The sequence below is a fragment of the Rhynchophorus ferrugineus genome, unplaced genomic scaffold, assembly GCF_030347505.1.
Source record: "Rhynchophorus ferrugineus isolate W39M unplaced genomic scaffold, kcgeb_rfMv2 rfM11, whole genome shotgun sequence".
NCBI lineage: Eukaryota > Metazoa > Arthropoda > Insecta > Coleoptera > Curculionidae > Rhynchophorus > Rhynchophorus ferrugineus.
This window is the reverse complement of record NW_027472590.1, coordinates 2,133,468-2,158,550: the sequence shown is the minus strand read 5'-3', so window position 1 is coordinate 2,158,550 and position 25,083 is coordinate 2,133,468. Positions and strand designations below refer to the sequence as shown.

The following is a 25,083-nucleotide window of genomic DNA, read 5'->3' as shown; positions in this document are numbered from 1 at the left end:
AAAAATCGTCTGTGAAATACGGCTTCAAAGGTATGACCAGAAGTGATTTCTGCATCGAACAGTGAGGGTGATGAAAAGTGGACGTATTTTGAAAACTCTTACAGCAAAAAATCATGGTTATCACCGGTCGAAGCCAGCCGATCGACACCGAGGCCAAATCGTTTTGGTCGCAAGGTAATACCCAGTGTTAGTCGGGATCAGAGCGGCGTGGTGTATTACGAACTGTTAAAACCCGGTGAAACAGTTGATGGTGACCGCTACCGACTATAAACGATCAATTTGAACCATGCATTGATCCATAATCGGCCCAAAGACGCCAATAGTGGTTTTACAAGATAACGCGCCATCTCATAAAGCATAACTGGTCAGGAGGCGTTGATAGCTCTTGGATTGGACATATCACCGGACCCGACGTACTGTCCAGGCGTTGCCCCGTCCTACTATCAACTTTTCGCTTCGATGGGACACGCGCCTGCGAAGCAGCACTTCTGACTGACAAGATATATGAAATCAAATGCCCAATACTTTGAATAAATATACTTTAAATTATGTAGTTTTATCCGAAAAAAATCGGTAATGACTTTCCGGTACACCCGGTACATTTTGGCCGGTAAAAAAGAGACTCCAGAGACAAACCAATTTGAAAAAATCGACAGATGGTCTACCAGTATTTTTTATATATTATAAAAAGTTTTTCACCTAATAAAAAAAGCGCAAGTAGTCGATTAAATCTTTTTTTTTTGTCAAAAACAAAACATTTGTCATTATAATATCCACTCTTCTTTCTCCCCAACTCAAATGAGTTATTACCAAACATTCTGATATCCCCTACGGGCCCATCTGTTCGTCTAGTACCAGGTAAAAAAAAGTCGAAATCCAATGACGGTATCGAATCATTCGGTAAAGGTGTGCTTAAATCGAAACCCCCCCTCTTCCCACCACCGCCCGGCCGGTAAACAACGAGCGATTACTTCCTATCGGGTCGTTTTCATATCGAACAAACTCGTCGGTAACAGAAACAAAAAAAATAACAAGGTAACGCACCACTAAAAGACCCGTTAACCCACCCCACGTCCTACCCCTCTCCCCCGCCCCTAGCAACAGTAATAAAATATTTCCTATCCAATTCGATAATCAAGCGAGGCGAACAATGGTCCGCTCTCCCGACTCGACGAGGGGGCGCCCTGTCCCCTTCGAACCCCACCGTCGGACCGGTACGGCGTGTGCACATCTGCCCCGTGGGACAGATGCGAGCGGCCGGATGCGAGCACGTGCTGCCTCGTCGACGTCGCTTTGTTCCGGGGGCTCGTGTCGATTAAAAATTCGCCAGATTAACGATAATCGTTCCGGGGGACCTCTTTTATGACTGGCGGGGGATGAATACGCGGTCGGATTCCTTCCCCGCGCCGGGAAGGGGTGTCTGATCGCAGCTGTCGACGCCCGGAGACCGTCTCTCACTTGTTTTCGGTCTGGAAACAACGCTATTATGCGAAATAAGTTGGCCCTAAAAGCAAACAGTCATTCGGCTCCCATGTTACGTCGATACACGAACCCTAAACGCTAAAAATGATCATCGATCCCAAAAACGCCACCATCCACCGTTATTCTTAATTAAACAGCCCCAACCGACAATCCCAAGACCCTATACCAGTCGTTAAACGCCACCGAAAGACCTAATTAGAGCTAAATAATCTATAACCACTTCAATTGACTAATATATACACTTAACGGCAAACATAAATATATTTTATAGCAAAATAATCGTTCATTAACCGTTTATTGTTATCGCTTCTTATTACGTGACCCATTTTCCTCAAATCCACCGAAAGTTTCTCGCGTATTAACGTTTTAATTCGCTTTTTACTCGAACATCAAACGTGCCTTGATATTCTATTGTTAAACTATGATGACAGTGACGTTTAGAAACCCCCAAACAACATTTTCTTGTGCTATGTTAATTTCGTAGGAATCTATATTACGTAACCGTAAATATACATTAAGAAATCGCACAAAAAATATTCCCACGCTTTATATGTTTTGATATTACGCAACATCATAATCTCTTGATTTAAATATAGTTACTATTTAATTTTCTTATCTTAGTATTGGAGTAAATTTTGTTATTTTTAGATGCGCGGAAATTTAATTAAACCAATGAAAAACGTAAACATAATAATTTAGGTCTTAGATTTTTTTCAGGGAAGAAGATCTTGCAGGGATCTGTAATACTGATAGTTTTGTTTTGGATGTTAAACTATTTTGTTAATAGCTAATTTATATTTTCATTTGTTAGGAAAAAATCCTGTAGGAATCTGTATTACCTTAGTATAACGATATGTTAAGAAAGCATAGAAAGATGTTTGCAGTTTTTGTATTATATGGCAGAAAAAATGAATATTGAAGTAAAAATAATTATTTTTAGATGAGTATATTAATATAATACTTAATTAAAAACATGTAAAAGTATAAATATAATAATAAAAAATAAATTCATTTGACAGTGACGTTTTAGTTTTTTAACAGGTATGATTAATCGAATAGGAATCTGTAATGTCTGTTTATCTTGTATGCTTGCTATTATTGTTTTGACAGTGACGTTTTATTAAATAGTGGTAGTGTAATTAAATGAAAGAGGGCTTGTATTTAGTTAGTTCGGGGTTTATGAATATTACGAGTTAAGTGATTAAAGTGAGAGTTGAGAACAAAGAGCGTTTCAACAGTTAGAACGGCGTCTCGATCTATTCTCCTATCGAAATAATGAATGTATGTCAACTATCGTAAAGCACAAGCGACATTGAGCAAGATATTCGTACGGTTTTTCCTTTCGCGGCGATAAAAACGAAGCAAACTACATCGAACGGATCGGCAACGGGCGAGATAGCGAGTGCAGCGCCCACGGAGCGTTGCATCGTCGGCGATGGTCGTTGCTAATGTCATCGGTTACGATATCTAAGGCCGGATGGTACTATAAACAATTTAAACTTACCACACCATTAAGTAATTGAGTGCAGACGACAGCGGCAAAACACTTTCACACGTTCTGAAAAGGATAAATTCCGTAAAACGTGATGAAATCGAAGCCGAGGCGCGAGCAGCACAATTCCTTTTTTTTCTACATCTCTCGATCGGGCTGACGGGTGAACGTGCAGACGTTTCATCACGGTACCGGTGCTCTCCGATGGACTTCGAAGGTAACGTTTTAGGTAAATAGCGTCGGAATTGTGCAAATGCCAGGGAAATTAGTTCAATCTAAATGTAAATTGGACGGATTTTTCTAGAGAGCGTTACTATTTTGTTCAGAAATTACCCAATTGTTGTATGGCTTTATCTTTGACAAACTTATTTCGTACAAAAATTGACAACTTGGACCTTTTGGACTTGGACTTGACATATTGCAGACAGTGACCAACAATGAAAAACGTTCTGACTCAGAACTCCATTGTCATCCGTCGAATTCAAAAATTGTCATAAAAAGTATCATTTAGATTTAGTTTTAGGGATATAACTGAACAAGAGTCTACTCATAAGGACGCGCACTAAAATTTGGTTTCGCCACGTTGCCAGATCTTGTAAATTATATGTATGTCTTAAGAATATGATATTTACTGTATTCATAAGGACGTTAGATATGCGCAATAAAATTTGATTCTCTACGTTGCCATATCTTGTAAATTACATGTATATTTCAAGAATATGATATTAATTCTCTAATATGATATTAACTCTCTACTTATAGGGATACCAGGTATGCGCACTAAACATTTGATTCGCTACGTTGCCATATTTTATAAATTATATGGATATTTCAAGAATAGGATATTAACTCTACTCATAGGAACGCCACGCATTCGTACTAAATTTTGAATTCGCCACGCTGCCAGATGTTGTAAATTATAATTATATTTCAAGAATATGATATTATCTCTCTAATATGACATTAACTCTCTACTCATAGGAATGACAGGCATGCACACTAAAAATTTGATACGTTACGTTGCCAGATCTTGTAAATTATATGTATATTTCAAGAATATGATATTAATTCTCTAATATGATATTCACTCTCTATTCATAGGTATGCCAGGTATGCGCACTAAAAATTTGATTCGCTACGTTGCCATATTTTATAAATTATATGGATATTTCAAGAATATGATATTAACTCTGCTCATAGGGACGCCAGGCATTCTTACTAAAATTTGATTTCGCCAGGTTGCCATATCTTGTAAATTATATGTATATTTCGAAACTGATGAAACTGTCGAACTTTGCAGATTCCTCGGCTTTCCTCAAAGTAGCTACTACTTTATTATGCCACCCTATATATATAAACTACCCTACGATGGCTAAGAAAGCGTCAAAATTTGAATTTCGTAAAACATCAATACGTCTCTCCCCCCGGTCGCCCAGTCGACCTAAGCAGATTGAAAAAGGGCGAAAATCCGTTTCCCTTTTCGAGACGAATCCCTGGCAGGGCTGGGATTTTCGACGGGATCCAGTTTGGGGAAGGCCCGAAAGTACGAGAGGAAAGGTTGGCTGATATAAATAATGCAGGGGGCTTCGAGTGTTTGCCGCGGAAGAAAACAAACACATAAAATAAAAGATGGATGTTTGCACGGCGGGAAAATATGGGAAAAAACCTGGTCCGATACTAGGTTTCTCTATGTGGAAGCGGTATATGTATTAGTTCGAGTGGAAATAAGTTAAGGCATGATGATCCAGGTGTGATATTTTCGTTAGCTGTAGAGGCAGAGAGAATGTTTTCTGACAGCGTTTCATAATGATAACTCAGCTATTAAACGTATAGAATATACATTATAATTAATAGCGTTGGGAACTATCGACTGAAAACAGTCGAGACAGTCGATAGTTGCAAAATAGTTAATTTTATTAACTTTTTTAAAGCTTTACAATCGAAATATTTTGCTGTCCAGATCGTTGTCATGTCAATAGGAGATTAATTGATGGCCTCTTTGGCGGTCCAGGTGAGATGAACTATTTTGCCGGATCTTGCGGACTCTTCCAAGGCTGTGGCTATTTTCGACACGGCTAAATTGGTGTTCTCCGTCACCCTGAGTTCGGTGGTACCGTCCAGAACTTCGACGAAGTGTTCTATCTCCATTTCGTAGGCCTCCTTGAATCTGGAAGCGAAGGAATAATCGATGGGGACCTTGCTGACCCCCTTCTCGGTATAGAATTCCACGTTATCCAAGGCCGCCTTGTTTTCCGCCTTTAGCATACCTAGGGAAAAATCATCAGTGAGTTCGGTGAGCTCCCACAAGCAAAATCACATCACCCTTTTCCCCAAATACTTCTAAACGTTGTTCGTAGCCGTAAGTACAGTGCCTGTTTAGATCGATGATGCCATTGGCACCACTGGGAAAAGACAACAGCGCTGATATATTATCATAATCATCGATGGCCTTGATCTCTGGGATATTGGCGTGAGAGAAACTAACAACTTTATCGGGTAACTCGCCCAAAGCGAACAGGATCTGGTCGATATCGTGGACGCAGGAATCGTGGAAGAAACCTCCGGATATTTTCAGGTATTCCAGAGTCGGTAGGGGTGAATCCCGACTGTGTACCTTCACCGTGAGGACCTTACCGACTTCACCGGCGCGAACTCTGTTACGCAAGCTAAGGTAAGATGGATCAAATCGCCTGCAAATATACATATATTTCGATTAGGTTTGTGTTGACTTGAGGAAGTACCACCGTCCTTACCTGTTGAAGGCACTGAACAAGGGTTGGTTCACCTGTTTCGCCAGCTGGAACATCTTGACGGTACTTTCTATGTTGTCAGCGATGGGTTTCTCACAGAAAACCGCCTTTCTATTGGTGAGAGCCTCTCTGATGAGCTCCTCATGGGTGAAAGTTGGTGAAGATATCACAACGAATCGCACCCTGATGGTGATGATGACCAGTTTCGTTAAAATGGGACCGTGATGCACGTTTTATTAATGACATACCTGGGGTCCTGGTACACCAACTTGGCATCTTTGCTAGTAATAAGTTGGGTTGTGTTGGTGTTGATAGAGTAATAGTTCTTGATCTTTTGCAGCTTATTGACGTCATCGTCCACAACGTACAGCAATTCGGTTCTTCTGTTGTTCAACAAGTTTCTCAAATGGATGGTACCTAATTTATGAACGTATATTTTTTACAACAAAATGTCATTTTGGACTTCTGGAGTATAGTAAACATACAAATTGCTTTATTTATGGGGCATGTTAAAGTTAACTTGACATTTTATTCTGTCAAAATTAATTCGACATTGCCCTATGTCAAAGGTAAATGGATGTGGGTAATCGTGCAATGAGACTTTTGTTTATTATTTCTCATCTGTCAAAATTCACCAAAAAGCAGAAACATTTGCTGAATATCTAGAAAAAACTTTCAAACCAAACGAAACTAAGATTGAACATAATTTGCCGGACATAGAAGCTGAAAATTCGATGATTGAATTAGTCACGCCGAAAGAGCTAACCAAAGTTATTAAAACTGACATTAAACCCAGGAAATCACCAGGATACGATTTAATAACAGGAGAATTACTGCAAAAACTACCAAGAAAGGGAATTATAAAACTCACCAACTTGATCAATACAGCATTTAGATTAAAACATGTCCCAGACATTTGGAAGATGGCTGAAATTATAATGATCCCAAAGCTTGTTACAAAAGCAACACACCGGACTATTAAAATCATACATTACAACCAGAATATTTAGAGTCAAACAAGAAGAAGCTTACTCTACAATAAAAGAAGTTAAAGCAGGTGTACCACAAGGAAGTGTACTGGGACCAATGTTTTATCTACTCTACACTTGTGACGTACCACAAATGGAGAATATTACGATTTATACATTTGCTGATAATACTATGATTATAGCTGTCGGAGACAATAGTGAAGAAGCCTCATGAAAATTACAACAGGCAAGTGACAACATAAATAATTGGACACAAGCTTGGAAAATAAAAATTAATAAAAGTAAATCTGTGCATGTGCAATTCACCTACGAACAGACCGTACAAGTACCAATAACATCATTCATCCTATAGCAACAACGCTAAATATCTCAGAATGAATTTTGATGCACAACTTCGCTGGAAGGGACATATAAAGAAGAAAATAAAAGAACTGGAATTGAAATATAGGAAAATGTACTGGCTAATTGGAAGAAAATCACAATTATCAGTTCATAATAAATTGCTATTATATAAGCAAATACCGAAACCTATATGGACATATGGAGTTCAATTATGGGGATGTTCTGCAAAGAGTAACATAAATAAAATACAAATTTTTCAGAACAAAGTCCTGAGAGGTATTATGGGTGCACCCAAATACTATAGGACTGATTACCTACATCGAGACCTTCAGATACCCACAGTCAGTCAAGAAATCAAGAGAATCGCAAGGGGGCATGGGATACCATCAGAGACTGAGATAGGGTCGATGGGTCCTCCTAGTTATATACCTAGGTTTAAGTTATCATAAAGACAAATTGTAGATTAGTCGGACGACGAACGACTAGTAACAATGTTGTAATTAAATAACAATAAAAAATCTGTCAAAATGTATTTAACATTTTGTCCTATTCATCCATGACATGTTTAAATTGACTATTATTAATTATTAGAGGTGTCATGTTTCGAATAACAAAAAAACAGTCCTCTATTCATTTTGTTTCGACTATTATTTTTTATTTTCATCATAATCCAATAATTTATCAACGCGAATTCGATATTTTATTCTATCAAAATCAATCTAACATTGCGCTATTTCAAAGGTAACTTGATATCACGGTTTAATAACTACTGGTTGGTAATCGCAAAATAAGGCTTCTGTTTATTATTTCTCGATCGTATGACGTCATGCAAAGTGGAAACGTTACATCTTCAGTTATTTGCCGATAACCTCTATACATTTGCATTTTAATCAACGCAAGATACCCGCCGTGTTTGTTCTCTCGCAATAACGTTTTTGGATGAAGTGAAAAATATACTGGGGTACAGACCTGCTCGTCCTATACCAAATATGGCAACGCCGTAAGTCTGATTGTTTGAAGGACTAGTTAATCTCAAGTCCTGCAAATGCCTGAAAAAAAAAGCGTACAGCTCTTGATAAAATTCTTCAAAAAAGTATATCTCAAACATTATTACATTTAATGTCAACCGTTAAGGTGACTGAAATTCAATTTGACATAACAATGACGTTTATTTGACAGTGGTTTGATAAAATTTTGGCGGGTATTAAAATTCGTTGATGTCAAATTGACAGCGTTATATGTCAAAGTTAAGTTGCAACAGAAAAAAATACTTAAAGACAATTTGACGTGTTAACTTCATCAAAATTAAAATTCTTAAAAAAGTATATCTCAAAATTTATTATATTTAATGTCAATCGTTAAGGTAACCGAAATTAAATTTTGTTAAAGACGATTTGACAATTTCAACTGTCAAATTCAATTTGACATAACAATGACGTTTATTTGACAGTGGTTTGATAAAATTTTGGCGAGTATTAAAATTCATTAATGTCAAATTGACAGCGTCAAATGTCAAAGTTAAGTTACAACAGAAAAAACTACTTAAAGACAATTTGACGTGTTAACTCCGTCAAAATTAAAATTCTTAAAAAAAGTATATCTCAAAATTTATTATATTTAATGTCAATCGTTAAGGTGACTGAAATTAAATTTTGTTAAAGACGATTTGACAATTTCAACTGTCAAATTCAATTTGACATAACAATGACGTTTATTTGACAGTGGTTTGATAAAATTTTGGCGAGTATTAAAATTCATTAATGTCAAATTGACAGCGTCAAATGTCAAAGTTAAGTTACAACAGAAAAAACTACTTAAAGACAATTTGACGTGTTAACTTCGTCAAAATTAAAATTCTTAAAAAAGTATATCTCAAAATTTATTATATTTAATGTCAATCGTTAAGGTAACCGAAATTAAATTTTGTTAAAGACGATTTGACTGTCAAATTTCAACTGTCAAATTCAATTTGACGTAACAATGACGTTTGTTTGACAGTGGTTTGATAAAATTTTGGCAGGTATTAAAATTCGTTGATGTCAAATTGACAGCGTCATATGTCAAAGTTAGGTTGCAACAGAAAAAACTACTTAAAGACAATTTGACGTGTTAACTTCGTCAAAATTAAAATTCTTAAAAAAAGTATATCTCAAAAATTATTACATTTAATGTCAACCGTTAAGGTAACCGAAATAAAATTTTGTTAAAGACGATTTGATTGTCAAATTTTAATTGTCAAGTTCTATTTGACGTAACAATGACGTTTATTTGACAGTGGTTTGATAAAATTTTGGCGGTTATTAAAATTCGTTGATGTCAAATTGACAGCGTCAAATATCAAAGTACTTAAAGACAATTTGACGTGTTAACTTCGTCAAAATGTGGTCAGATTTATCAAAACTCAACAAAAATCTAATTTTTATATTTTATCTGGCATAAATACTTGGTCCAAATTAATTTGACATTATGTTTAAAATAAATATCTCTATTAAAGTGGATTAAAAATACGTGGAAATATACGATAATAAAAAGAAATCATGCCTTTAAAAATTTATTATTAATGATAAAAAATCATAAAATGAGCTATATAAAATGAATTTTAAATATAATACCTCGTGTAAGCTTCATCTTCAACTGGCGGTGGTGACGCCACGGTAGTGTAAGGAGAAGGCAGTTTGTATTTCAGAGTGGCCATTCTCGTAAATTGTTTCTAACTAACTCGCACGGAGACTGCAAACCTTTTTAAATGTTACTTTATCGACAATAATCGTTTCAGGGTTATCGGCTTTAATAGAGACTATAATTTATAGATACACTGCTTATTACGTATGTTCGTATCGTACGTATAAATATTGCGTTATGATAGATAAGAATTTCATCTCTTTTTTTTTCATGATCGTTTGTGATATTCGAATTCTTTATTATGCACCCTTTTTTTAATGACAGTTATATTAAATTAACGTCTAAGTTAATTTGACATTTTACGTGTTGTGTTTTATTTGATGTATTTGATTTAATTCGACTTTGTATTCTATCAAAGTCGATTCAACATTTTGGTCTGGCAATATTACTTCGAACATGCCTGTCGAAATATATTTGACGGTGAACCCTGTCAAAATTAAATTGATATTGTGTTCTGTCAATGTAAATTTGACATTATAATCCATATATAATTGTGTTGTGTCAACTGTCAAAATAAATTTTATATTAAATTTTGTTAATACCAATTTGACAGTGTCAAGTGTCAATATTAACTAAGTAATAATATTTGATAATGTAAATTTGACAGTGACAAATGTCAAAATTAAGTTGACGTTAAATATTCTTAAGAAGTCGGTTTAATGTCTCAACTATTAAAATTAATTGTCAATGCCAATTTGCCAGTGTCAAAAGCCAATACTAATTTAGTAATAATATTTGCTAATGTTAATTTGACTGTGATAAAAGCCAATACTAATTTAGTAATAATATTTGCTAATGTTAATTTGACAGCGACAAATGTCAAAATTATTTTGAAGTTAATTTTTGTTAATATGTCTGTTTAATGTGCCAACTGTCTAGATAAATTATATTAAATTTTATCAATGCCAATATGGCAGTATCAAAAGTCAAAACTAATTTAGTGATGATATTTACTAATGTTAATTTGACAGTGACAAATGTCAAAATCCAATTGACATTAAAACTGACAGACCAAGAGTGAAATTGATTGACGTTTCAGCTGTCAAAATTAATATAATATCATATATTGTTAGTGTCAATTGTCAATTGTCATCAATATCAATTGACAACATTAACTTGATAATAACGTTTGCTGTCAAAGTTGACGTCAAATTTTTAACTATTAAGCCTTGTTAAAAATTAATTTGACAATGTCAACTATTAAAAACAAGGATGTTTTTTCGAAGGCCAATTTGACGATGTCAACAGTCCAAAAATTATTTGACATTAACTCTAGAATAAACACTTTAGTTAAAGAGGTTAAGAAATACGTACAAGTTGCACATTTACTATATATATATATATATATATATATATATATATATATATATATATATTGTATTTTAGTAACTAAGTAGTGGTGGAAGGAAAGGAGCTTAAATTTCTTAGTAGGCATTCTTGCCGAAGACCTTTTTAAATGTTAACTTTATCGACAACAATCGTTACAAGGTTATTTAACAGAGACTGTACAATAGACATATTGATTATTACGTATGACCGCATATTGTGACATAATAGAAAATAGTATTATCTTTTGTTTGTTTTTTTTCCATGACTATTTTTAATTTGATCCAATCAACATCGTTAAATTCTGTTGAACAGAACTGATAAAAGGGTTTATTTTTATTTATAACACGGTGTTGTGGATATATCGATTCGCGTAAGAAAATAAAAATTTAATTAGCTTATGTAACGATGCAAATTTGTTTAATTAATGGAAGCTGAATTCGTTGACATTTGACTTCTCTTTGATTAAATGTACCCGTTTTGATTTAGGATCAGCGTAGATGGTAGAGAAACAAATTTGTGCCATGGAAAACGATCAGAATTGATTGATACTTACCGTAATCTATTTTTCTATGAACAGTGAACTCACGTCATCACGACGTCGAATGTGTTGCCTAACGTAATTTATAAAGTCGTTTTAAAATCAGATAATATTTTCCTTCTCGTTTTATTCTTTTGTTCTGTTCGATCGTGTAACCGAATCAAGAGCCACACAATCGTTCCAGTGCCGTAGTATTAATATTTCAATACCACTTTTGTAGTACGATTTGTCCTTTGCTTCAAAATTTGCCCTTCGGCGTTCACCTCTTCATTCGACAAAAATTTCTTCCCAGCGAGCATTCTTTTGAGATCTGAGAACATGAAATAGTCGCTGGGGGGGAGATCTGGAGAATGCGGTGAATGAGGAAGCAATCCGAAGCCCAATTCATGAATTTTTGCCATCGTTTTCACTAACTTGTGACATGGTGCACTGTCTTGGTGAAGCAACACTTTCTTTTTCTTCAAATGTGGCCGTTTTTCGTCGATTTCGTCCTTAAAACGGCCTAATAACGCTATGTAATATTCGCTGTTGATGGTCCTTCCTTTTTCAAGGTAGTCAATGAAAATTATTCCATGCGCATCTCAAAATACAGACGCCATAAACTTGCCAACCGATTGTTGCGTTGTCCCACGCTTTGGAGCGGGTTCATCGTGTGCAGTCCACTCGGATGACCGTCGATTGGACTTCGGAGTGAAATGATGGAGACATGTTTCATCCATTGTCACATATCGACGCAAAAACTCGGGTTTATTACGCTTGGTCATCTTCAAACACTGCTCCTAATCATCAACTCGTCGTTGTTTTTTGTCAAAGGTGAGTTAGCGCGGCACCCACTTTGCACAGAGCTTTCTCATATCCAAATATTGGTGAATGATATGATGTACGCATTCAGTTAAAATCTTTAGAGTGTCTGCTGCTTCATTCAATTACAATTTACGGTCATTCAAAATCGTTTTGTGGATTTTTTAATGTTCACCGTCTTCGGTGCTCATTTCACCACGTCTAAAGATAGAATACCAATCCTTGATGATTGATTTTCCTGGGGCAGTGTCCGGAAACTCGGAAGTTTTTGCTTCAACTGTATTTTTTCCCTTCAAAAATCAATATTTTATCAACACGCAAAATTCCTTTTTATAAATTTTTATATTTTGCTTCACTCAAATTGCTATAATTCATAAACTAATGATCCGATATCTGTCAAATTTATACACGCATCTTTTGATTAGGGCTGACTAAAAAAACCTATGGATTTAATTCTAGTAGCGCCATCTATGTGTCAGGCCGGGGATTTTTTCAATTGACCTGTTATGTTAAATAATAATAAGAAAAAACTAAATACGCACAGAATCGTAATTATCATCGAAAACCGGCGATTTATATTAAACGTTTTTTTCCTCTCTCCTGTCCCTTTCCATCCTTCCAATTGAATATCCGAAACGCCGGGAAAATCCACCCTCCGTCTCCCCTCGGTGGTTCGGGGGAGTGAAGGGGGGGGGGTCTTCGCCGATTCTTCTCGGGACGGTTTCGCCGGCATCCCAGGCGAATCGATGTAGCTGTCGGGTTTCGGCGTGCGCCAGCCCCAGCGAGCCCGAGAGAGACGGGACGAGGACGCGGACACGCGAGGGCGTTCTCCCCCCCTTAACCTACCCCAAAAATCCCGGGCTGACTAGGGTGAATGTATACAAAAGCGCCCTCTGCGTATTAGCGATGACTCATTCAGTAGCCGGCCGGAGAGTACGAGCTCCGGCCGACGTGCACATTCATTGTCTTCGGCGGGGCGATTTAGAAGAGGAGGGAAAAGAAGCGACGCGCCGTAGGTGGGTGCAGCGAAGGGGAAAGGGAGAGGGGGCAGGCAATGCGATAATTTTTTCTATTAATCTCCTAGAACGTCAACAATCTGCCCGTGGGCAATAAGTATTATTATATGATTTTAGTTATATAATATAACTATCCTGACATGTAGAAGATCACATCTGTACAACTTATAATCTAAATCTTATTCTAGATACTATTCTAACTTATTTTAAAGTCTATCCTAACTTATTCTAAAAACTATTCTAGCTTATTCTAGATATTATTAAATCTCACTCTATGTTTCTATTAATCAGTTCGTATGGCAGTATGTGTGGCGAGTGCATTGGGATGCACTAATTTTTTTTCAGAGTACTTCGCACTAACACTCCGATTCACACTCATTATGGGTTCTATGGAGATATCGCGCGGAATCAGTTTGTTGGACACGTAATATGGGGCATCGACGATGACTCGCAACATTTTATTCTGGAACCCCTGGAGGATATCTATGTTAGATTTGCTAGTAGTACCCCACAGTTCAATACTATAGGTCCAAATGGGCCTAAGTATTGACTTATACAGTAAAACCTTGTTATCTAATGATCAGATCATTCAGATTTACGCCCTATCAGCCAGTATATTTAGTTTAGTTCAAGCCCAAGCTGTTTGCGTTTTGTAACTATATGTTTTTCCATGTCAAACGTCGATCGAAATGCATATGTTGCAACAGTAGTGTTTTTTGAGGTAGGTAGGTCAGGTGTATACAGTAGATATAAGAACGGGCCAACAACACTGCCCTGCGGAACAGCCCAATATATTGGGTGTAGGTCGTTTATTATTTTTTCAATTAATGGGAAACATGTCGATATGTAGCGACCGCTACAACCCTTTAGGCCACTACGCATTCACATACATCAAAGTCATAGGTTGGCAACGCTGGTGGATTGGCACCATGCGGTTTCCAGCTATAAAAGACCACCACGACGATGTCCCTTTCTCTCTCTTTCTTTCCCAAATACAGCATGCTATTTGCAAAGGTAATGGCGTGTACAGCCTACTATTTCCAATCCTCTGCAGAAAGCGACTCTGTATAAAATGCTAGTCCGTCCAGTTTGCTTCTACGGAGTACAGGTATGTCTCTGAGAGACAACTTGAACTACTACCATTTGGTTCTAGCTGGCCATCATGGAAAAATAAAAAAAAACTTCTCTCTCTCTTTTCTTTTCGGGCGAGTTTTGAAAACTGATTTGAAAATGTTCACGTACAAAATTCAATTAGTCTAAAAATTGCTACCAAGAGATCCTGATCAACGAGTTGAGTACAGTAATACAATGCTAATGCTGTCTAGAGAAATTAAAGGTTTTTCGTCTCAATTGATAATGAGCGATGAAGCCCATTTTCTTCTCAGTGGCGACGTCAATAAACAGAACAGTCGGTTTTGGGGAACATAGAATCCTCAATTAATTCATGAAACATCACTGCATTCACTAACTGCTGAACGGTGCCGAGACATGATTCAAGATTCCGGCCAGATATCCGGATTTAATAGCACCAGAATTTTTCTTATGGGTTTTTTTAAAATCAAAAGTTTATGTGAATAAGCTCCAAACGATTCAACAGCTTAAAGACAATATTCGTCACGAAATCGAAGAAATTCAACCTCAGATGTTGCAGGATGTCATGAAAAATACCTTAAAAGTATCCGAAAGCTGCATAGCGAATCGCGGTCACCATTTAGCTGATGTAATTTTCAATGAAATTGAATCACAGAAAGTGAATCACAATGAAAAAAAATTTAAAGACCAAATAAACTTTTTATGAAAACCAAACTTACTTATCTTTTCTTTGAGCAAAGTTATAGGCAATCAAAATGGTAGCTGGATTTTTGCCCCACGTTGTACAAATACAAAATATATATTTGTAAAATGTTGCTTTATTTTTTTCATGTCCCCCTTCATATTATATAGTCATTCAAAGAAGAGTAGTGTTACCTATATCCTGCGAACTGATCTCAAGAAGATAATAGTCACCGAATCAACGGAATATACTTCAGAAAATTGATTATCTTGACCATCGGAGCTTGAAAATTGAAGCTATTACGACCAGGGAGTATGCAGGACGAGACGGATTGAATTTATTATCCGATTGCAGTCCGGAACGATGTCTCTCGGTAATGATTTCAATTTACAAGTATCCTGCAATTCAGCAACAATGTCTGGGCTGAATCGAGAGCTGCGACAAAACACCCCAGGGAGGGGGAGCATCACGGCGTGGCGTCGTCAGCCCGCTTCCCTCATCCCACCCCGTCAGTCTAAACCCAGTCACCCATATCGAAGCAGGCGTTGTCCGTAGTGTTGTCTCTTTTTCCTTGTTGTCCGCCTCCGTCAAAAACGTTTACTATCGAGGGAAAAAAAGAACGTTTGATTACTCATAGAGGTTTTTATTTCCCATAGAGCGTGCCGTATCGATTTTTTATTTCGGTCTAGTGCCGATGCTGCGCATTTAATATTTATGAGGTTGGTATTATCAAACTAGCGTCTGTCAAATTAAATTTGATGCCCATCGAGATCAATTTAACATTAAGATCATCAAGAAACCTGTCATATCTGTCAATTTCAGTGTCAAAATCAATTTTGTATTACGATTTTTCAACGCCAATAGGATGTTAACATTGAAATGACTTTCTCAATTGTCAAAACAATGTTTTTACATATCGGACTGTCAAATTCAAGTTGACATGTTAATTTAATAATATTTATTTAACAGTTGTCTAAATCGAATTTACTATCAAAAGGCGTTTAACGTTTGTGACGGCCAATTGTCAAAACCACTTTGACATTTTGAATTGTCGAAATCAAGTTAACATACTACACTAATAAATTTAATTTGACACTTAAAATTCAAATAATTCTGTCTATTGTCAAAACTTATTTGACATTTTCAATTATCAAAGTCAAATTCGCTGTCAAAATTAGTTTGGCCTCAAGAATTTTCAAATTCACTAAGACCTGAACACTTAAGTCATTGTCAACTCTTAAGATTATTACGACACGATATTTCAGTCTAATTTGACAGTTTGCTTTTTCCCAACGAAATTAGCTATGAAGATTTCTAAATCAAATTTGCGTTTGTGACGGCCAATTGTCAAAACCACTTTGACATTTTGAATTATCAAAGTCTAATTTGCTGTCAAAATTAGACTGATCTCAAGATAAAAATCTTCAATTTATTGTTAGAAATTATTTGACATGGCATTATAAACTGTCTAAATACAAAAGGAATTTGTGACAGGTACATAAAAAAAATCGACATTAACTTGTCACTTATTGATGTTTATTTTAGTGTCAAAATTAAAAGGCACGTAAACATCAGTATGATATTAACACTCAAATAGCATTGCTAATGTCTGTCAATTGAAATTTGGCAGAAGTTGACATTTTGACATTGACATCTGTCACAATCAATTTGAGATTAATGATGGAAAATAACAATTTGACTGTTGATACAAAAGTTTTTCAGAATCCAGTTCTCATTAAAAGTAAATTGTAAATAAATTTGATACTTGGCAATCTTTCTAAAACCTTTTTATCATTATTTTCTATCAGAACGTCCATAAGCATCCAATGTACCGATTTGGGACAAAATTTATTCAACTGTTACTGTTGTAAATACCTTTCGAATCAATTCCCTTCTATCGAAAAAAAAACTATTAAAGAAACAATGAAATTCGCAAAAGATAAAATGAAAGATCCGAGAAAAAAAAAAATTTGCATCGATTATTTATAAACAACGATTAGTAGTCGGAGAAAGTTTTTGAGGAAGCTGATGCAAAATTGGTATATAAATATAATAACAATTTAAAACGGTTATTGGGTAATCTGTCTGATAAAATAACAATTAGCGTTAGTGGACGCTGAAAATAAAATGCACTGGTTGCAGTGGTAAATATAACCAACTGATAAAAAGTATTATTCAAACATCTCATCTCTTGTTATATTTCGTGAATTAACAGAAAAAACGACAGATAAAGCTGACCATCTCTTTTCTTTCGATTTCGGATATTAGAAAGTGACATCTGCTTTTATTTTTTACAATTACCGAACAGTTTGTTTTACAAATAAACGAAGAACCAAATTTTAATTAATAACATGAATAATTTGTTTATTCTTGTTTGGTTTGTTTTATTCTGTATTACAATGACATATGTTAGGCAACAAGTAATACTAGTTCACGTTTTCTTTTTCAACTATTGATATAAAAATTCAAATCGATAATATATAATAAATTCTTGGTGTAAATAATGATTTTGACATTGATTAATGTAGTGTTTATTATACGTAATTTTATAACAAAGGAATCTGTGATAGGTACGATAAATTTTCTCGTCGAATATTCATTATAAACTGTCAATCTATCAAAATGCTAAAGAAAACTGTCAAAAAATCCATAATTTATGGTTATGTATTAACTAATAGGCAACAAACAATGCTAGTCGATAACAAAGAAATCTATGTTTATCTTCTTAAAATGCTAAACTAATAACATTAATTTGACAGTTGTCAAAATCAAATTTAGTGTTAAAAGTAACTTGATATTTAAATTCTTTCAAAAACAGTAACATTCAAATAACTTTGTCAGTGGTTAAAAAAATTTAATATTTTGAATTGTCAAAGTCAACTTGCTAAATAATATGCTAAACTAATTTGACAACTGTCAGAGTCAAAATTAATGTTAAAAATGATTTGACATTTCAAGTTTTTAACGTCATCATGATAGCAACAATAGATAGACTGATGACAGATTGACATTGACATAAAATGACATAAAAATGTGTGTAAAAATCTGTGATAGATAAAATTGTCTTAATATAAGGTTGTCTAGTCGAATATATATCATAAAGTGTTAAGTTCAAATCACAAATCCTCAAAACTTTAAAGAAAACTGTTCACTCCACAATGTTTGGTTATGTATTGACATATAGGCAACACATAACACTATCGATAATTAGGAAATCTCTGTTTATCTTCTTAATATTCTAAAGTAATAAAATTAATTTGATAGTTGTCAAAATCAAATTTACTGTTACAGGTAACTTGATAATAATATACAAAAAACTTTGCCAGTTGTCAAAACTACTTTGATAATTTGATAGTCGACAAAGTCAAATTTACTGTAAAAGGTAAAATGACATTTCTAAATTGACATTCATGATATGTCCTTATTCACCGTCAATGTGGTAGTAACATAAGACAGACAGATGGCATTGACATAAGATGACATTATAAACTGTCAAAATACGATAAGAATCTGTGATAAGTACATAAAGTTATCTTAATATAAGGTAATAAATTGTCTAGTTGAATATTAAAAAGCTAAAATCATCCAAAGAAAACTGTTTGCTCCATAATGTTTCGTTATGTATTAGTATTTAGGCTACAGGTAATACCAGACGATAATAAGGAAATCTGTGTTTATCCCTGTAAAATTTTCGAACTGTTTATTTTCGAAACGGATTATTTTTAATCGCCATTCTTCGTAGTCATTACAAAACAAAAAAATTGTAAAAATCAAAGTACGAACAAACAACCAAGAACCGGTAAAAAAACTAACCAGAACTAGTGATGGTGAGTGAGGTTGTCCAGTGCGGCTCGAGCTGGTTATAGCAAGGCCGGCCTTGGCTTGGCGAAAACAATGGTGGACATCAACCCCGGACAGAGGGCGATGTACCGAGACGCAGGTGAAGTAGACGCAGGCAGGAAACAGCAGCGACGCGCGGCAGTCCGAAGACCTCATCTCCGCCGATGCCTTCGGCGACCTTTGACCTTTACGGGGGCAGCGAGGGCGGCATCTAGCGGCGCCCGTTGACTGTTCCGTCGGATTTCATCAATCTCCCATCATCGTGTGTTGTCGAACCGATCGAATGGTGGTCAATATCGTTCGCCGACATCCTGGTATAATAAACAACGGTTAAAATATCGTCAGTGCCGTCGAGGGAAATGACATAACCCCACTTTTTATTGAAACGGATAATTAAAAAGGCGCTCGGTCCTAACAAAGAGCCGGGGGAGCTTTATTAAGTTTTCATTGCCGTTTAGAGTTGGGTATTGATCGACATCACGCAGTGGATTGGCGACTAAAGGATTTAGCCAGCAACAGGCTAACAAATTAACGGAGGGACGAAAAAAAAACGACCGCCGCTTTTATTGACGGTACGAATATTTTATTCAATTAAACTAATGTTTTTAATGTTTTTTAGTAATTGATGGATTAGTCTAGTGACCGTTGAAAGTAACTGAGCCATTCAGATATTTTATTCAAGATTTTTTAACGTCAGTGTAACACAAAATGGCCAAATTTCATTACGTAGTATTAAAATTAATGTCATGTTGAACTAATCAAATTAACTTGACAGTTGTCAAAGTTAAATTTACTGTCAACATTAATTTGACATTAATTTTTTTCAACGTCAATAGTATTTTGACATTTTGAATTGTCAAAGTCAACTTGACATTTTGAACAAATGTAATTAACTTGACATTTGTCAAAGTTAAATTTATTGTCAACTTTAATTTGACCTTATGTTTTTTCAATGTCAACACTCAAATGACTTTCTTAATTGTCAAAAGTATTTTGACATTTTGAATTGTCAAAGTCAACTTGACATTTTGATCTAATCAAATTAACTTGACAGCTGTCAAAGTAAAATTTACTGTCAACATTAATTTGACATTAATTTTTTTCAACGTCAATAGTATTTTGACATTTTGAATTGTCAAAGTCAACTTCACATTTTGAACTAATCAAATTAACTTGACAGTTGTCAAAGTAAAATTTACTGTCAACATTAATTTGACATTAATTTTTTTCAACGTCAATAGTATTTTAAAGTCAACTTGACATTTTGAACTAATGTAATTAACTTGACAATTGCCAAAATCAAATTAACTGTCAGAATTAATTTGACGCTTTTGATGGTTTCGTCTGTCAAAAATAATTTGGCAGTTGTTCAAACTCATCAGACTGTAAAATTTAAGATTGACATTAAGAACATTTTACTCAATAAAAGTAATGTATTTTTTATGTTAACATAACACATGGATTAGTCTAGTGACCGTTGAAAATTATTGGGTCATTCGAGCCATCCGATGATATTGTGCAAGCGAGATTTTTGTTTTAATTTTGTGGAATTTAACTGATGCCTAGGCCTGAACATCAGGCCTGTTTATTAAATGAAGCCGTACGCTTACTCATTCTGATTTGGTAAGTTAGATTAATTAATTGGTACAGCTGGTGATGAGTGTCTTTATATACATACAAGGAGTCTCGAAAGAAAGTTATGTTTAGTCGACTGATGAATTCATGAATTAACATTTTCAAAATTGTAACTAGCAATAAAAATGTCCTTTATATTACACAACACTTGACCTGCTGATAATTTGGTTAAAGGCTGTCATGCGCCATAATCACCAGACCTTGCATATTTTGATTGTTACTTCAGCCTTACTAAATCACGTATAACCAAAATTATATTCCCACATTAACACAAACCGCAATGATTTTCCGACCAACCCTACATAAAAGACACCGATAACATCTGATGAATTTTAAAAGATCAAGCACCAGGTCGTCGGTTATGACCCTGAAATAGTACAAGAACCCGAAACGCACGACGCTCTTAAGTCGATTGGATCGCTTCCAAATGCCGGAAATACCTCTGCGGCTTGGTCGTATTGAATCTCCAGCAGGCGGTGGGTGAAGTTCGTTTGAAATTCATCGGTTCGCACAAACACGCAGGCATCACATTGATTTGAGTAGAATGAAACAGAGATAAATATATTCTATAACACAATGGATATACAAATAAGTATATTCTGCAGTATCACCAATAATAGAAAAAATATACTTTAGGAATATATATATTTGAATTAAGCACAAATATATTCTATATTATTACCATTAATAGAAAGTCTGTTAAAATACTCTAAGTAAGTATATTCTTGGTTAATTTCAATATATAACTGAATTTCTTGAATATGATATGAAATGATATAAATATTATTTGATATTGTAAGTTTATCAATGTTTATAACAGTATATTCCAGATTAATATGCTTGTTATTAATGGAATGTGATAATAACAATTATATTCTGTGTTATATTCTGTGCGAGTATTTAATTCTATATTTCGTGTTGATATTAGATATATAAAATAATTGCTTTAATTGAGCGTTATATGGCAATTACTATCTGTAATACTGTTAATACCATGAAGTATATTCTTTGTTATTATCATTATATTAGAGAATTTCTTTAATATAATAATATCGTGGTAGATTATGTGATGTTGTCAGTGTATAAATAATTATCAAAGTATATTCTTCTGTGAATATACATGCATAATGTCAGATTTTAATAGATTGTTATAAAATAGTTATATGTTGGTTCTTTTGGAAGTTGTATACTTATTTCATTATTAATATCATAAAGAATATTCTTTGTTGATTTCATTATATAATAGAATTACTTTGAAATAATATTATAGTGGTAGATTATGTAATATTTTACGTATATCATTATTTATTAAGTATATTCCTTGTCAATATATATGTGGAAACATTTGATTATATTCCTTGTGATAATTACATTTTGTGATATTGCCAATGTATGAAATAGCGATGAATATATTATAAAATATCATGAATACTACAAAATATATTTTCATGAATGATGAGAAATAAAAAAGTATATTCCTTGTCAATATATGTATAACCAAAGTTTTTCAATGGAATATTTAATTATATACTGTTGTATTACTAGTATTTGACTATATTCTTTGAGATATTACCAATAAAACCACAAATTTTGTGTTATTACCAATGCATGAAATAGTGATAAATATATTCTATAATATCACGAATATTATAAAGTATGTTTTCATGAATGCAGAGAAATATCAAAGTATATTCCTTGTCAATACGTTTTTTAATGGAATATATAGTGATATTCCGTTGTATTACTAGTATTTGACTATATATAAAGTATATTCCTTGCTAATATATGTATAACCAAATGTCATATTACAATCAAATAATATATTATTTAGATATATACATTTGAATTGAGTGTTTAGAAGAATAACTACTAACCAATCTATTCTACATCATTACTAATAACAGAAAGTATGTTAAAAACTTTATAAGTCCAAAAATAGTTATATATATATAAAACAACTTAAACTTTATACATTATACGAATATTAGCTAATGATGTTTCTATAAATATAAACGACATTTTGTGTTATTACCAATGCATGAAATACTGATAAATATATTCTATAATATCATGAATATTATAAAGTATGTTTTCATGAATACCGAGAAATATCAAAGTATATTCCTTGTCAATACGTGTATATTATACTTTTTTAATGGAATATATAGTGATATTCCGTTGTATTACTAGTATTTGACTATATATAAAGTATATTCCTTGCTAATATATGTATAACCAAATGTCATATTACAATCAAATAATATATTATTTAGATATATACATTTGAATTGAGTGTTTAGAAGAATAACTACTAACCAATGTATTCTACATTATTACTAATAACAGAAAGTATGTTAAAAACTGTATAAGTCCAAAAATAGTTATATATATAAAACAACTTAAACTTTATACATTATACGAATATTAGCCAACGATGTTTTTATAAATATAAATGACATTTTGTGTTATTACCAATGCATGAAATACTGATAAATATATTCCATAATATCATGAATATTATAAAGTATGTTTTCATGAATACAGAGAAATATCAAAATATATTCCTTGTCAATACGTGTATATTATATTTTTTTAATGGAATATATAGTGATATTCTGTTGTATTACTAGTATTTGACTTTATATAAAGTATATTCCTTGCCAATGTATGTATAACCAAATGTCATATTACAGCCAAATAATATATCATTTAGATATAAACATTTGAATTGAGTGTTTAGAAGAATAACTACCAACCAATGTTTTCTACATTATTACTAATAACAGAAAGTATGTTAAAAACTGTATAAGTCCAAAATAGTTTTATACCTTATACGAATATTAGCTAACGATGTTTCATGAAATATAAACGGAAATATTAACAAGCCCGTGTTATTTGTGTAAATCTACCGAATAAGGTGGTCCAATACGTACGTTAACCTCGCACACGAGCGAACAATCAAGGAATCTGTAATGGTATTGTTTGATGGCTTGATAAGACGGAAACAAAGTCTTGATTAGACACGTTGCCGATGAAGTTCGGCGAAAGTCTCACGTGTCGATGGCGGCGCGGCTCCGAGACGGGAGCGTCGCGACGCCGACGACGTCGATGTCGTCGACACTTGTTTTTCGGACGGGGCTGACACAGAGACCGATGCCCGTCGCGGGTCGTGGGTTTTATTTTCGGTCGACCTTGAACTTGGACGTGGTGCGTTCTGTGGAGAGTCCATTGTTTTTCGGCTTTCCGACGCGGAAAACCAAACGCGGATGCCGCTTTTTTGTATGCGGCTCACGCGGCGTGTAGTTTAAGGTACGAGGTCATGTTGGTGACACTGCCCGACCGAAAAGATGGTCCTCTGGCGGTGGGTTTTACTTGGAAATGATCAGATACCACTGTTTGAATTTACTGGCTTTTGTTAAGAAGATTATAAACAAAGGAGCAAAATATATCCCTAAAATATTGCATAGTATTATCGACATTTTAAAGTATATTCCTCACGAATTTCGGTGTGGTTTAAATATTCTTGAATAGAATGAAATAGTGATAAGTATATTCAGTATTATTAACAATGTTACAAGCATATTCCTACGAATTGCAAATATAGTCTAAGTGTTCTTATACAAAATGAAATAGTGATAAGTATATTCCATAATATTATTAATATTTCGAAGTATATTGCTTAGGAATATAAGTTTAGTTTAAATATTCCTATGTAGAATGAAATAGTGCTAATAGTGATAAGTACTTTCCGTAGTACTATCAGTGTTTCGAAGCATATTCCTACGAATTGTAGATATAATCTAAGTTTTCATATATAGTATGAAATAGTGATAAGTATATTTTATAGCAGTATGAATGTTACAAAGCATATTCCTACTATATATAAATACACTTTAAGTATATGGTGTTATATTAGGTGTTAAGTATTTTTATGTAAAATGAAATAGTGATAAGTGTATTTCATGGTATTATCAATATTTCGAGGTATATTGCTTAGAAATATAAGTGCAGTTTAAGTATTCTTATGTAGTATGAAATAGTGACAAATATATTCCGCAGTATTAACAATATTTCGAAGCATATTCCTACGAATTGTAGATATAATCTAAGTTTTCATATATAGTTTGAAATAGTGATAAGTATATTTTATAGCACTATGAATGTTACAAAGCATATTCCTACGATATATAAATACACTTTAAGTATATGGTGTTATATTAGGTGTTAAGTATTTTTATGTAAAATGAAATTGTGATAAGTGTATTTCATGGTATTATCAATATTTCGAGGTATATTGCTTAGAAATATAAGTGCAGTTTAAGTATTCTTATGTAGTATGAAATAGTGACAAATATATTCCGCAGTATTAACAATATTTCGAAGCATATTCCTACGAATTGTAGATATAATCTA

General features: G+C 34.0%; 3 protein-coding genes across 3 annotated transcripts; all 3 read right to left on the bottom strand.

The window, feature by feature from the left end:
- Positions 1-2,840: 2,840 nt before the first annotated feature.
- LOC143205039 (uncharacterized) lies at positions 2,841-3,528 on the bottom strand. The gene is made up of 2 exons (XM_076418035.1): positions 3,308-3,528; positions 2,841-3,249 (listed from the first exon to the last, which is right to left on the bottom strand). The coding sequence occupies exons 1-2, from the start codon at positions 3,389-3,391 to the stop codon at positions 2,983-2,985; spliced, it is 351 nt and encodes a 116-aa protein (XP_076274150.1). The 5' UTR covers positions 3,392-3,528; the 3' UTR covers positions 2,841-2,982.
- A 1,342-nt stretch (positions 3,529-4,870) lies between these two features.
- Positions 4,871-9,821, bottom strand: LOC143205027 (inositol 2-dehydrogenase). The gene is made up of 6 exons (XM_076418019.1): positions 9,668-9,821; positions 8,025-8,104; positions 5,973-6,141; positions 5,728-5,907; positions 5,297-5,664; positions 4,871-5,241 (listed from the first exon to the last, which is right to left on the bottom strand). Exons 1-6 carry the CDS (start codon positions 9,748-9,750, stop codon positions 4,958-4,960), a joined length of 1,164 nt encoding a protein of 387 aa, XP_076274134.1. The 5' UTR covers positions 9,751-9,821; the 3' UTR covers positions 4,871-4,957.
- Positions 9,822-18,687: 8,866 nt separating this feature from the next.
- LOC143205038 (uncharacterized) lies at positions 18,688-23,804 on the bottom strand. Its single transcript, XM_076418034.1, has 2 exons — positions 23,604-23,804; positions 18,688-19,346 (listed from the first exon to the last, which is right to left on the bottom strand). Exon 2 carries the CDS (start codon positions 19,189-19,191, stop codon positions 18,832-18,834), a length of 360 nt encoding a protein of 119 aa, XP_076274149.1. The 5' UTR covers positions 19,192-19,346; positions 23,604-23,804; the 3' UTR covers positions 18,688-18,831.
- Positions 23,805-25,083: the final 1,279 nt, after the last annotated feature.

Excerpts from the sequence above, each read along its gene's own strand:
- LOC143205039 (XM_076418035.1), bottom strand. The coding sequence starts at position 3,391 with ATGTCAAGTCCAAGTCCAAAAGGTCCAAGTTGTCAATTTTTGTACGAA. Across the intron at positions 3,250-3,307 it reads TAAAGCCATACAACAATTGG|ATTGAACTAATTTCCCTGGC; the intron begins GTAATTTCTGAA and ends ATTTACATTTAG.
- LOC143205027 (XM_076418019.1), bottom strand. The coding sequence starts at position 9,750 with ATGGCCACTCTGAAATACAAACTGCCTTCTCCTTACACTACCGTGGCG. Across the intron at positions 6,142-8,024 it reads ATTTGGTATAGGACGAGCAG|GTACCATCCATTTGAGAAAC; the intron begins GTCTGTACCCCA and ends TTCATAAATTAG. Across the intron at positions 5,908-5,972 it reads TTGGTGTACCAGGACCCCAG|GGTGCGATTCGTTGTGATAT; the intron begins GTATGTCATTAA and ends CATCACCATCAG.
- LOC143205038 (XM_076418034.1), bottom strand. The coding sequence starts at position 19,191 with ATGAGGTCTTCGGACTGCCGCGCGTCGCTGCTGTTTCCTGCCTGCGTC.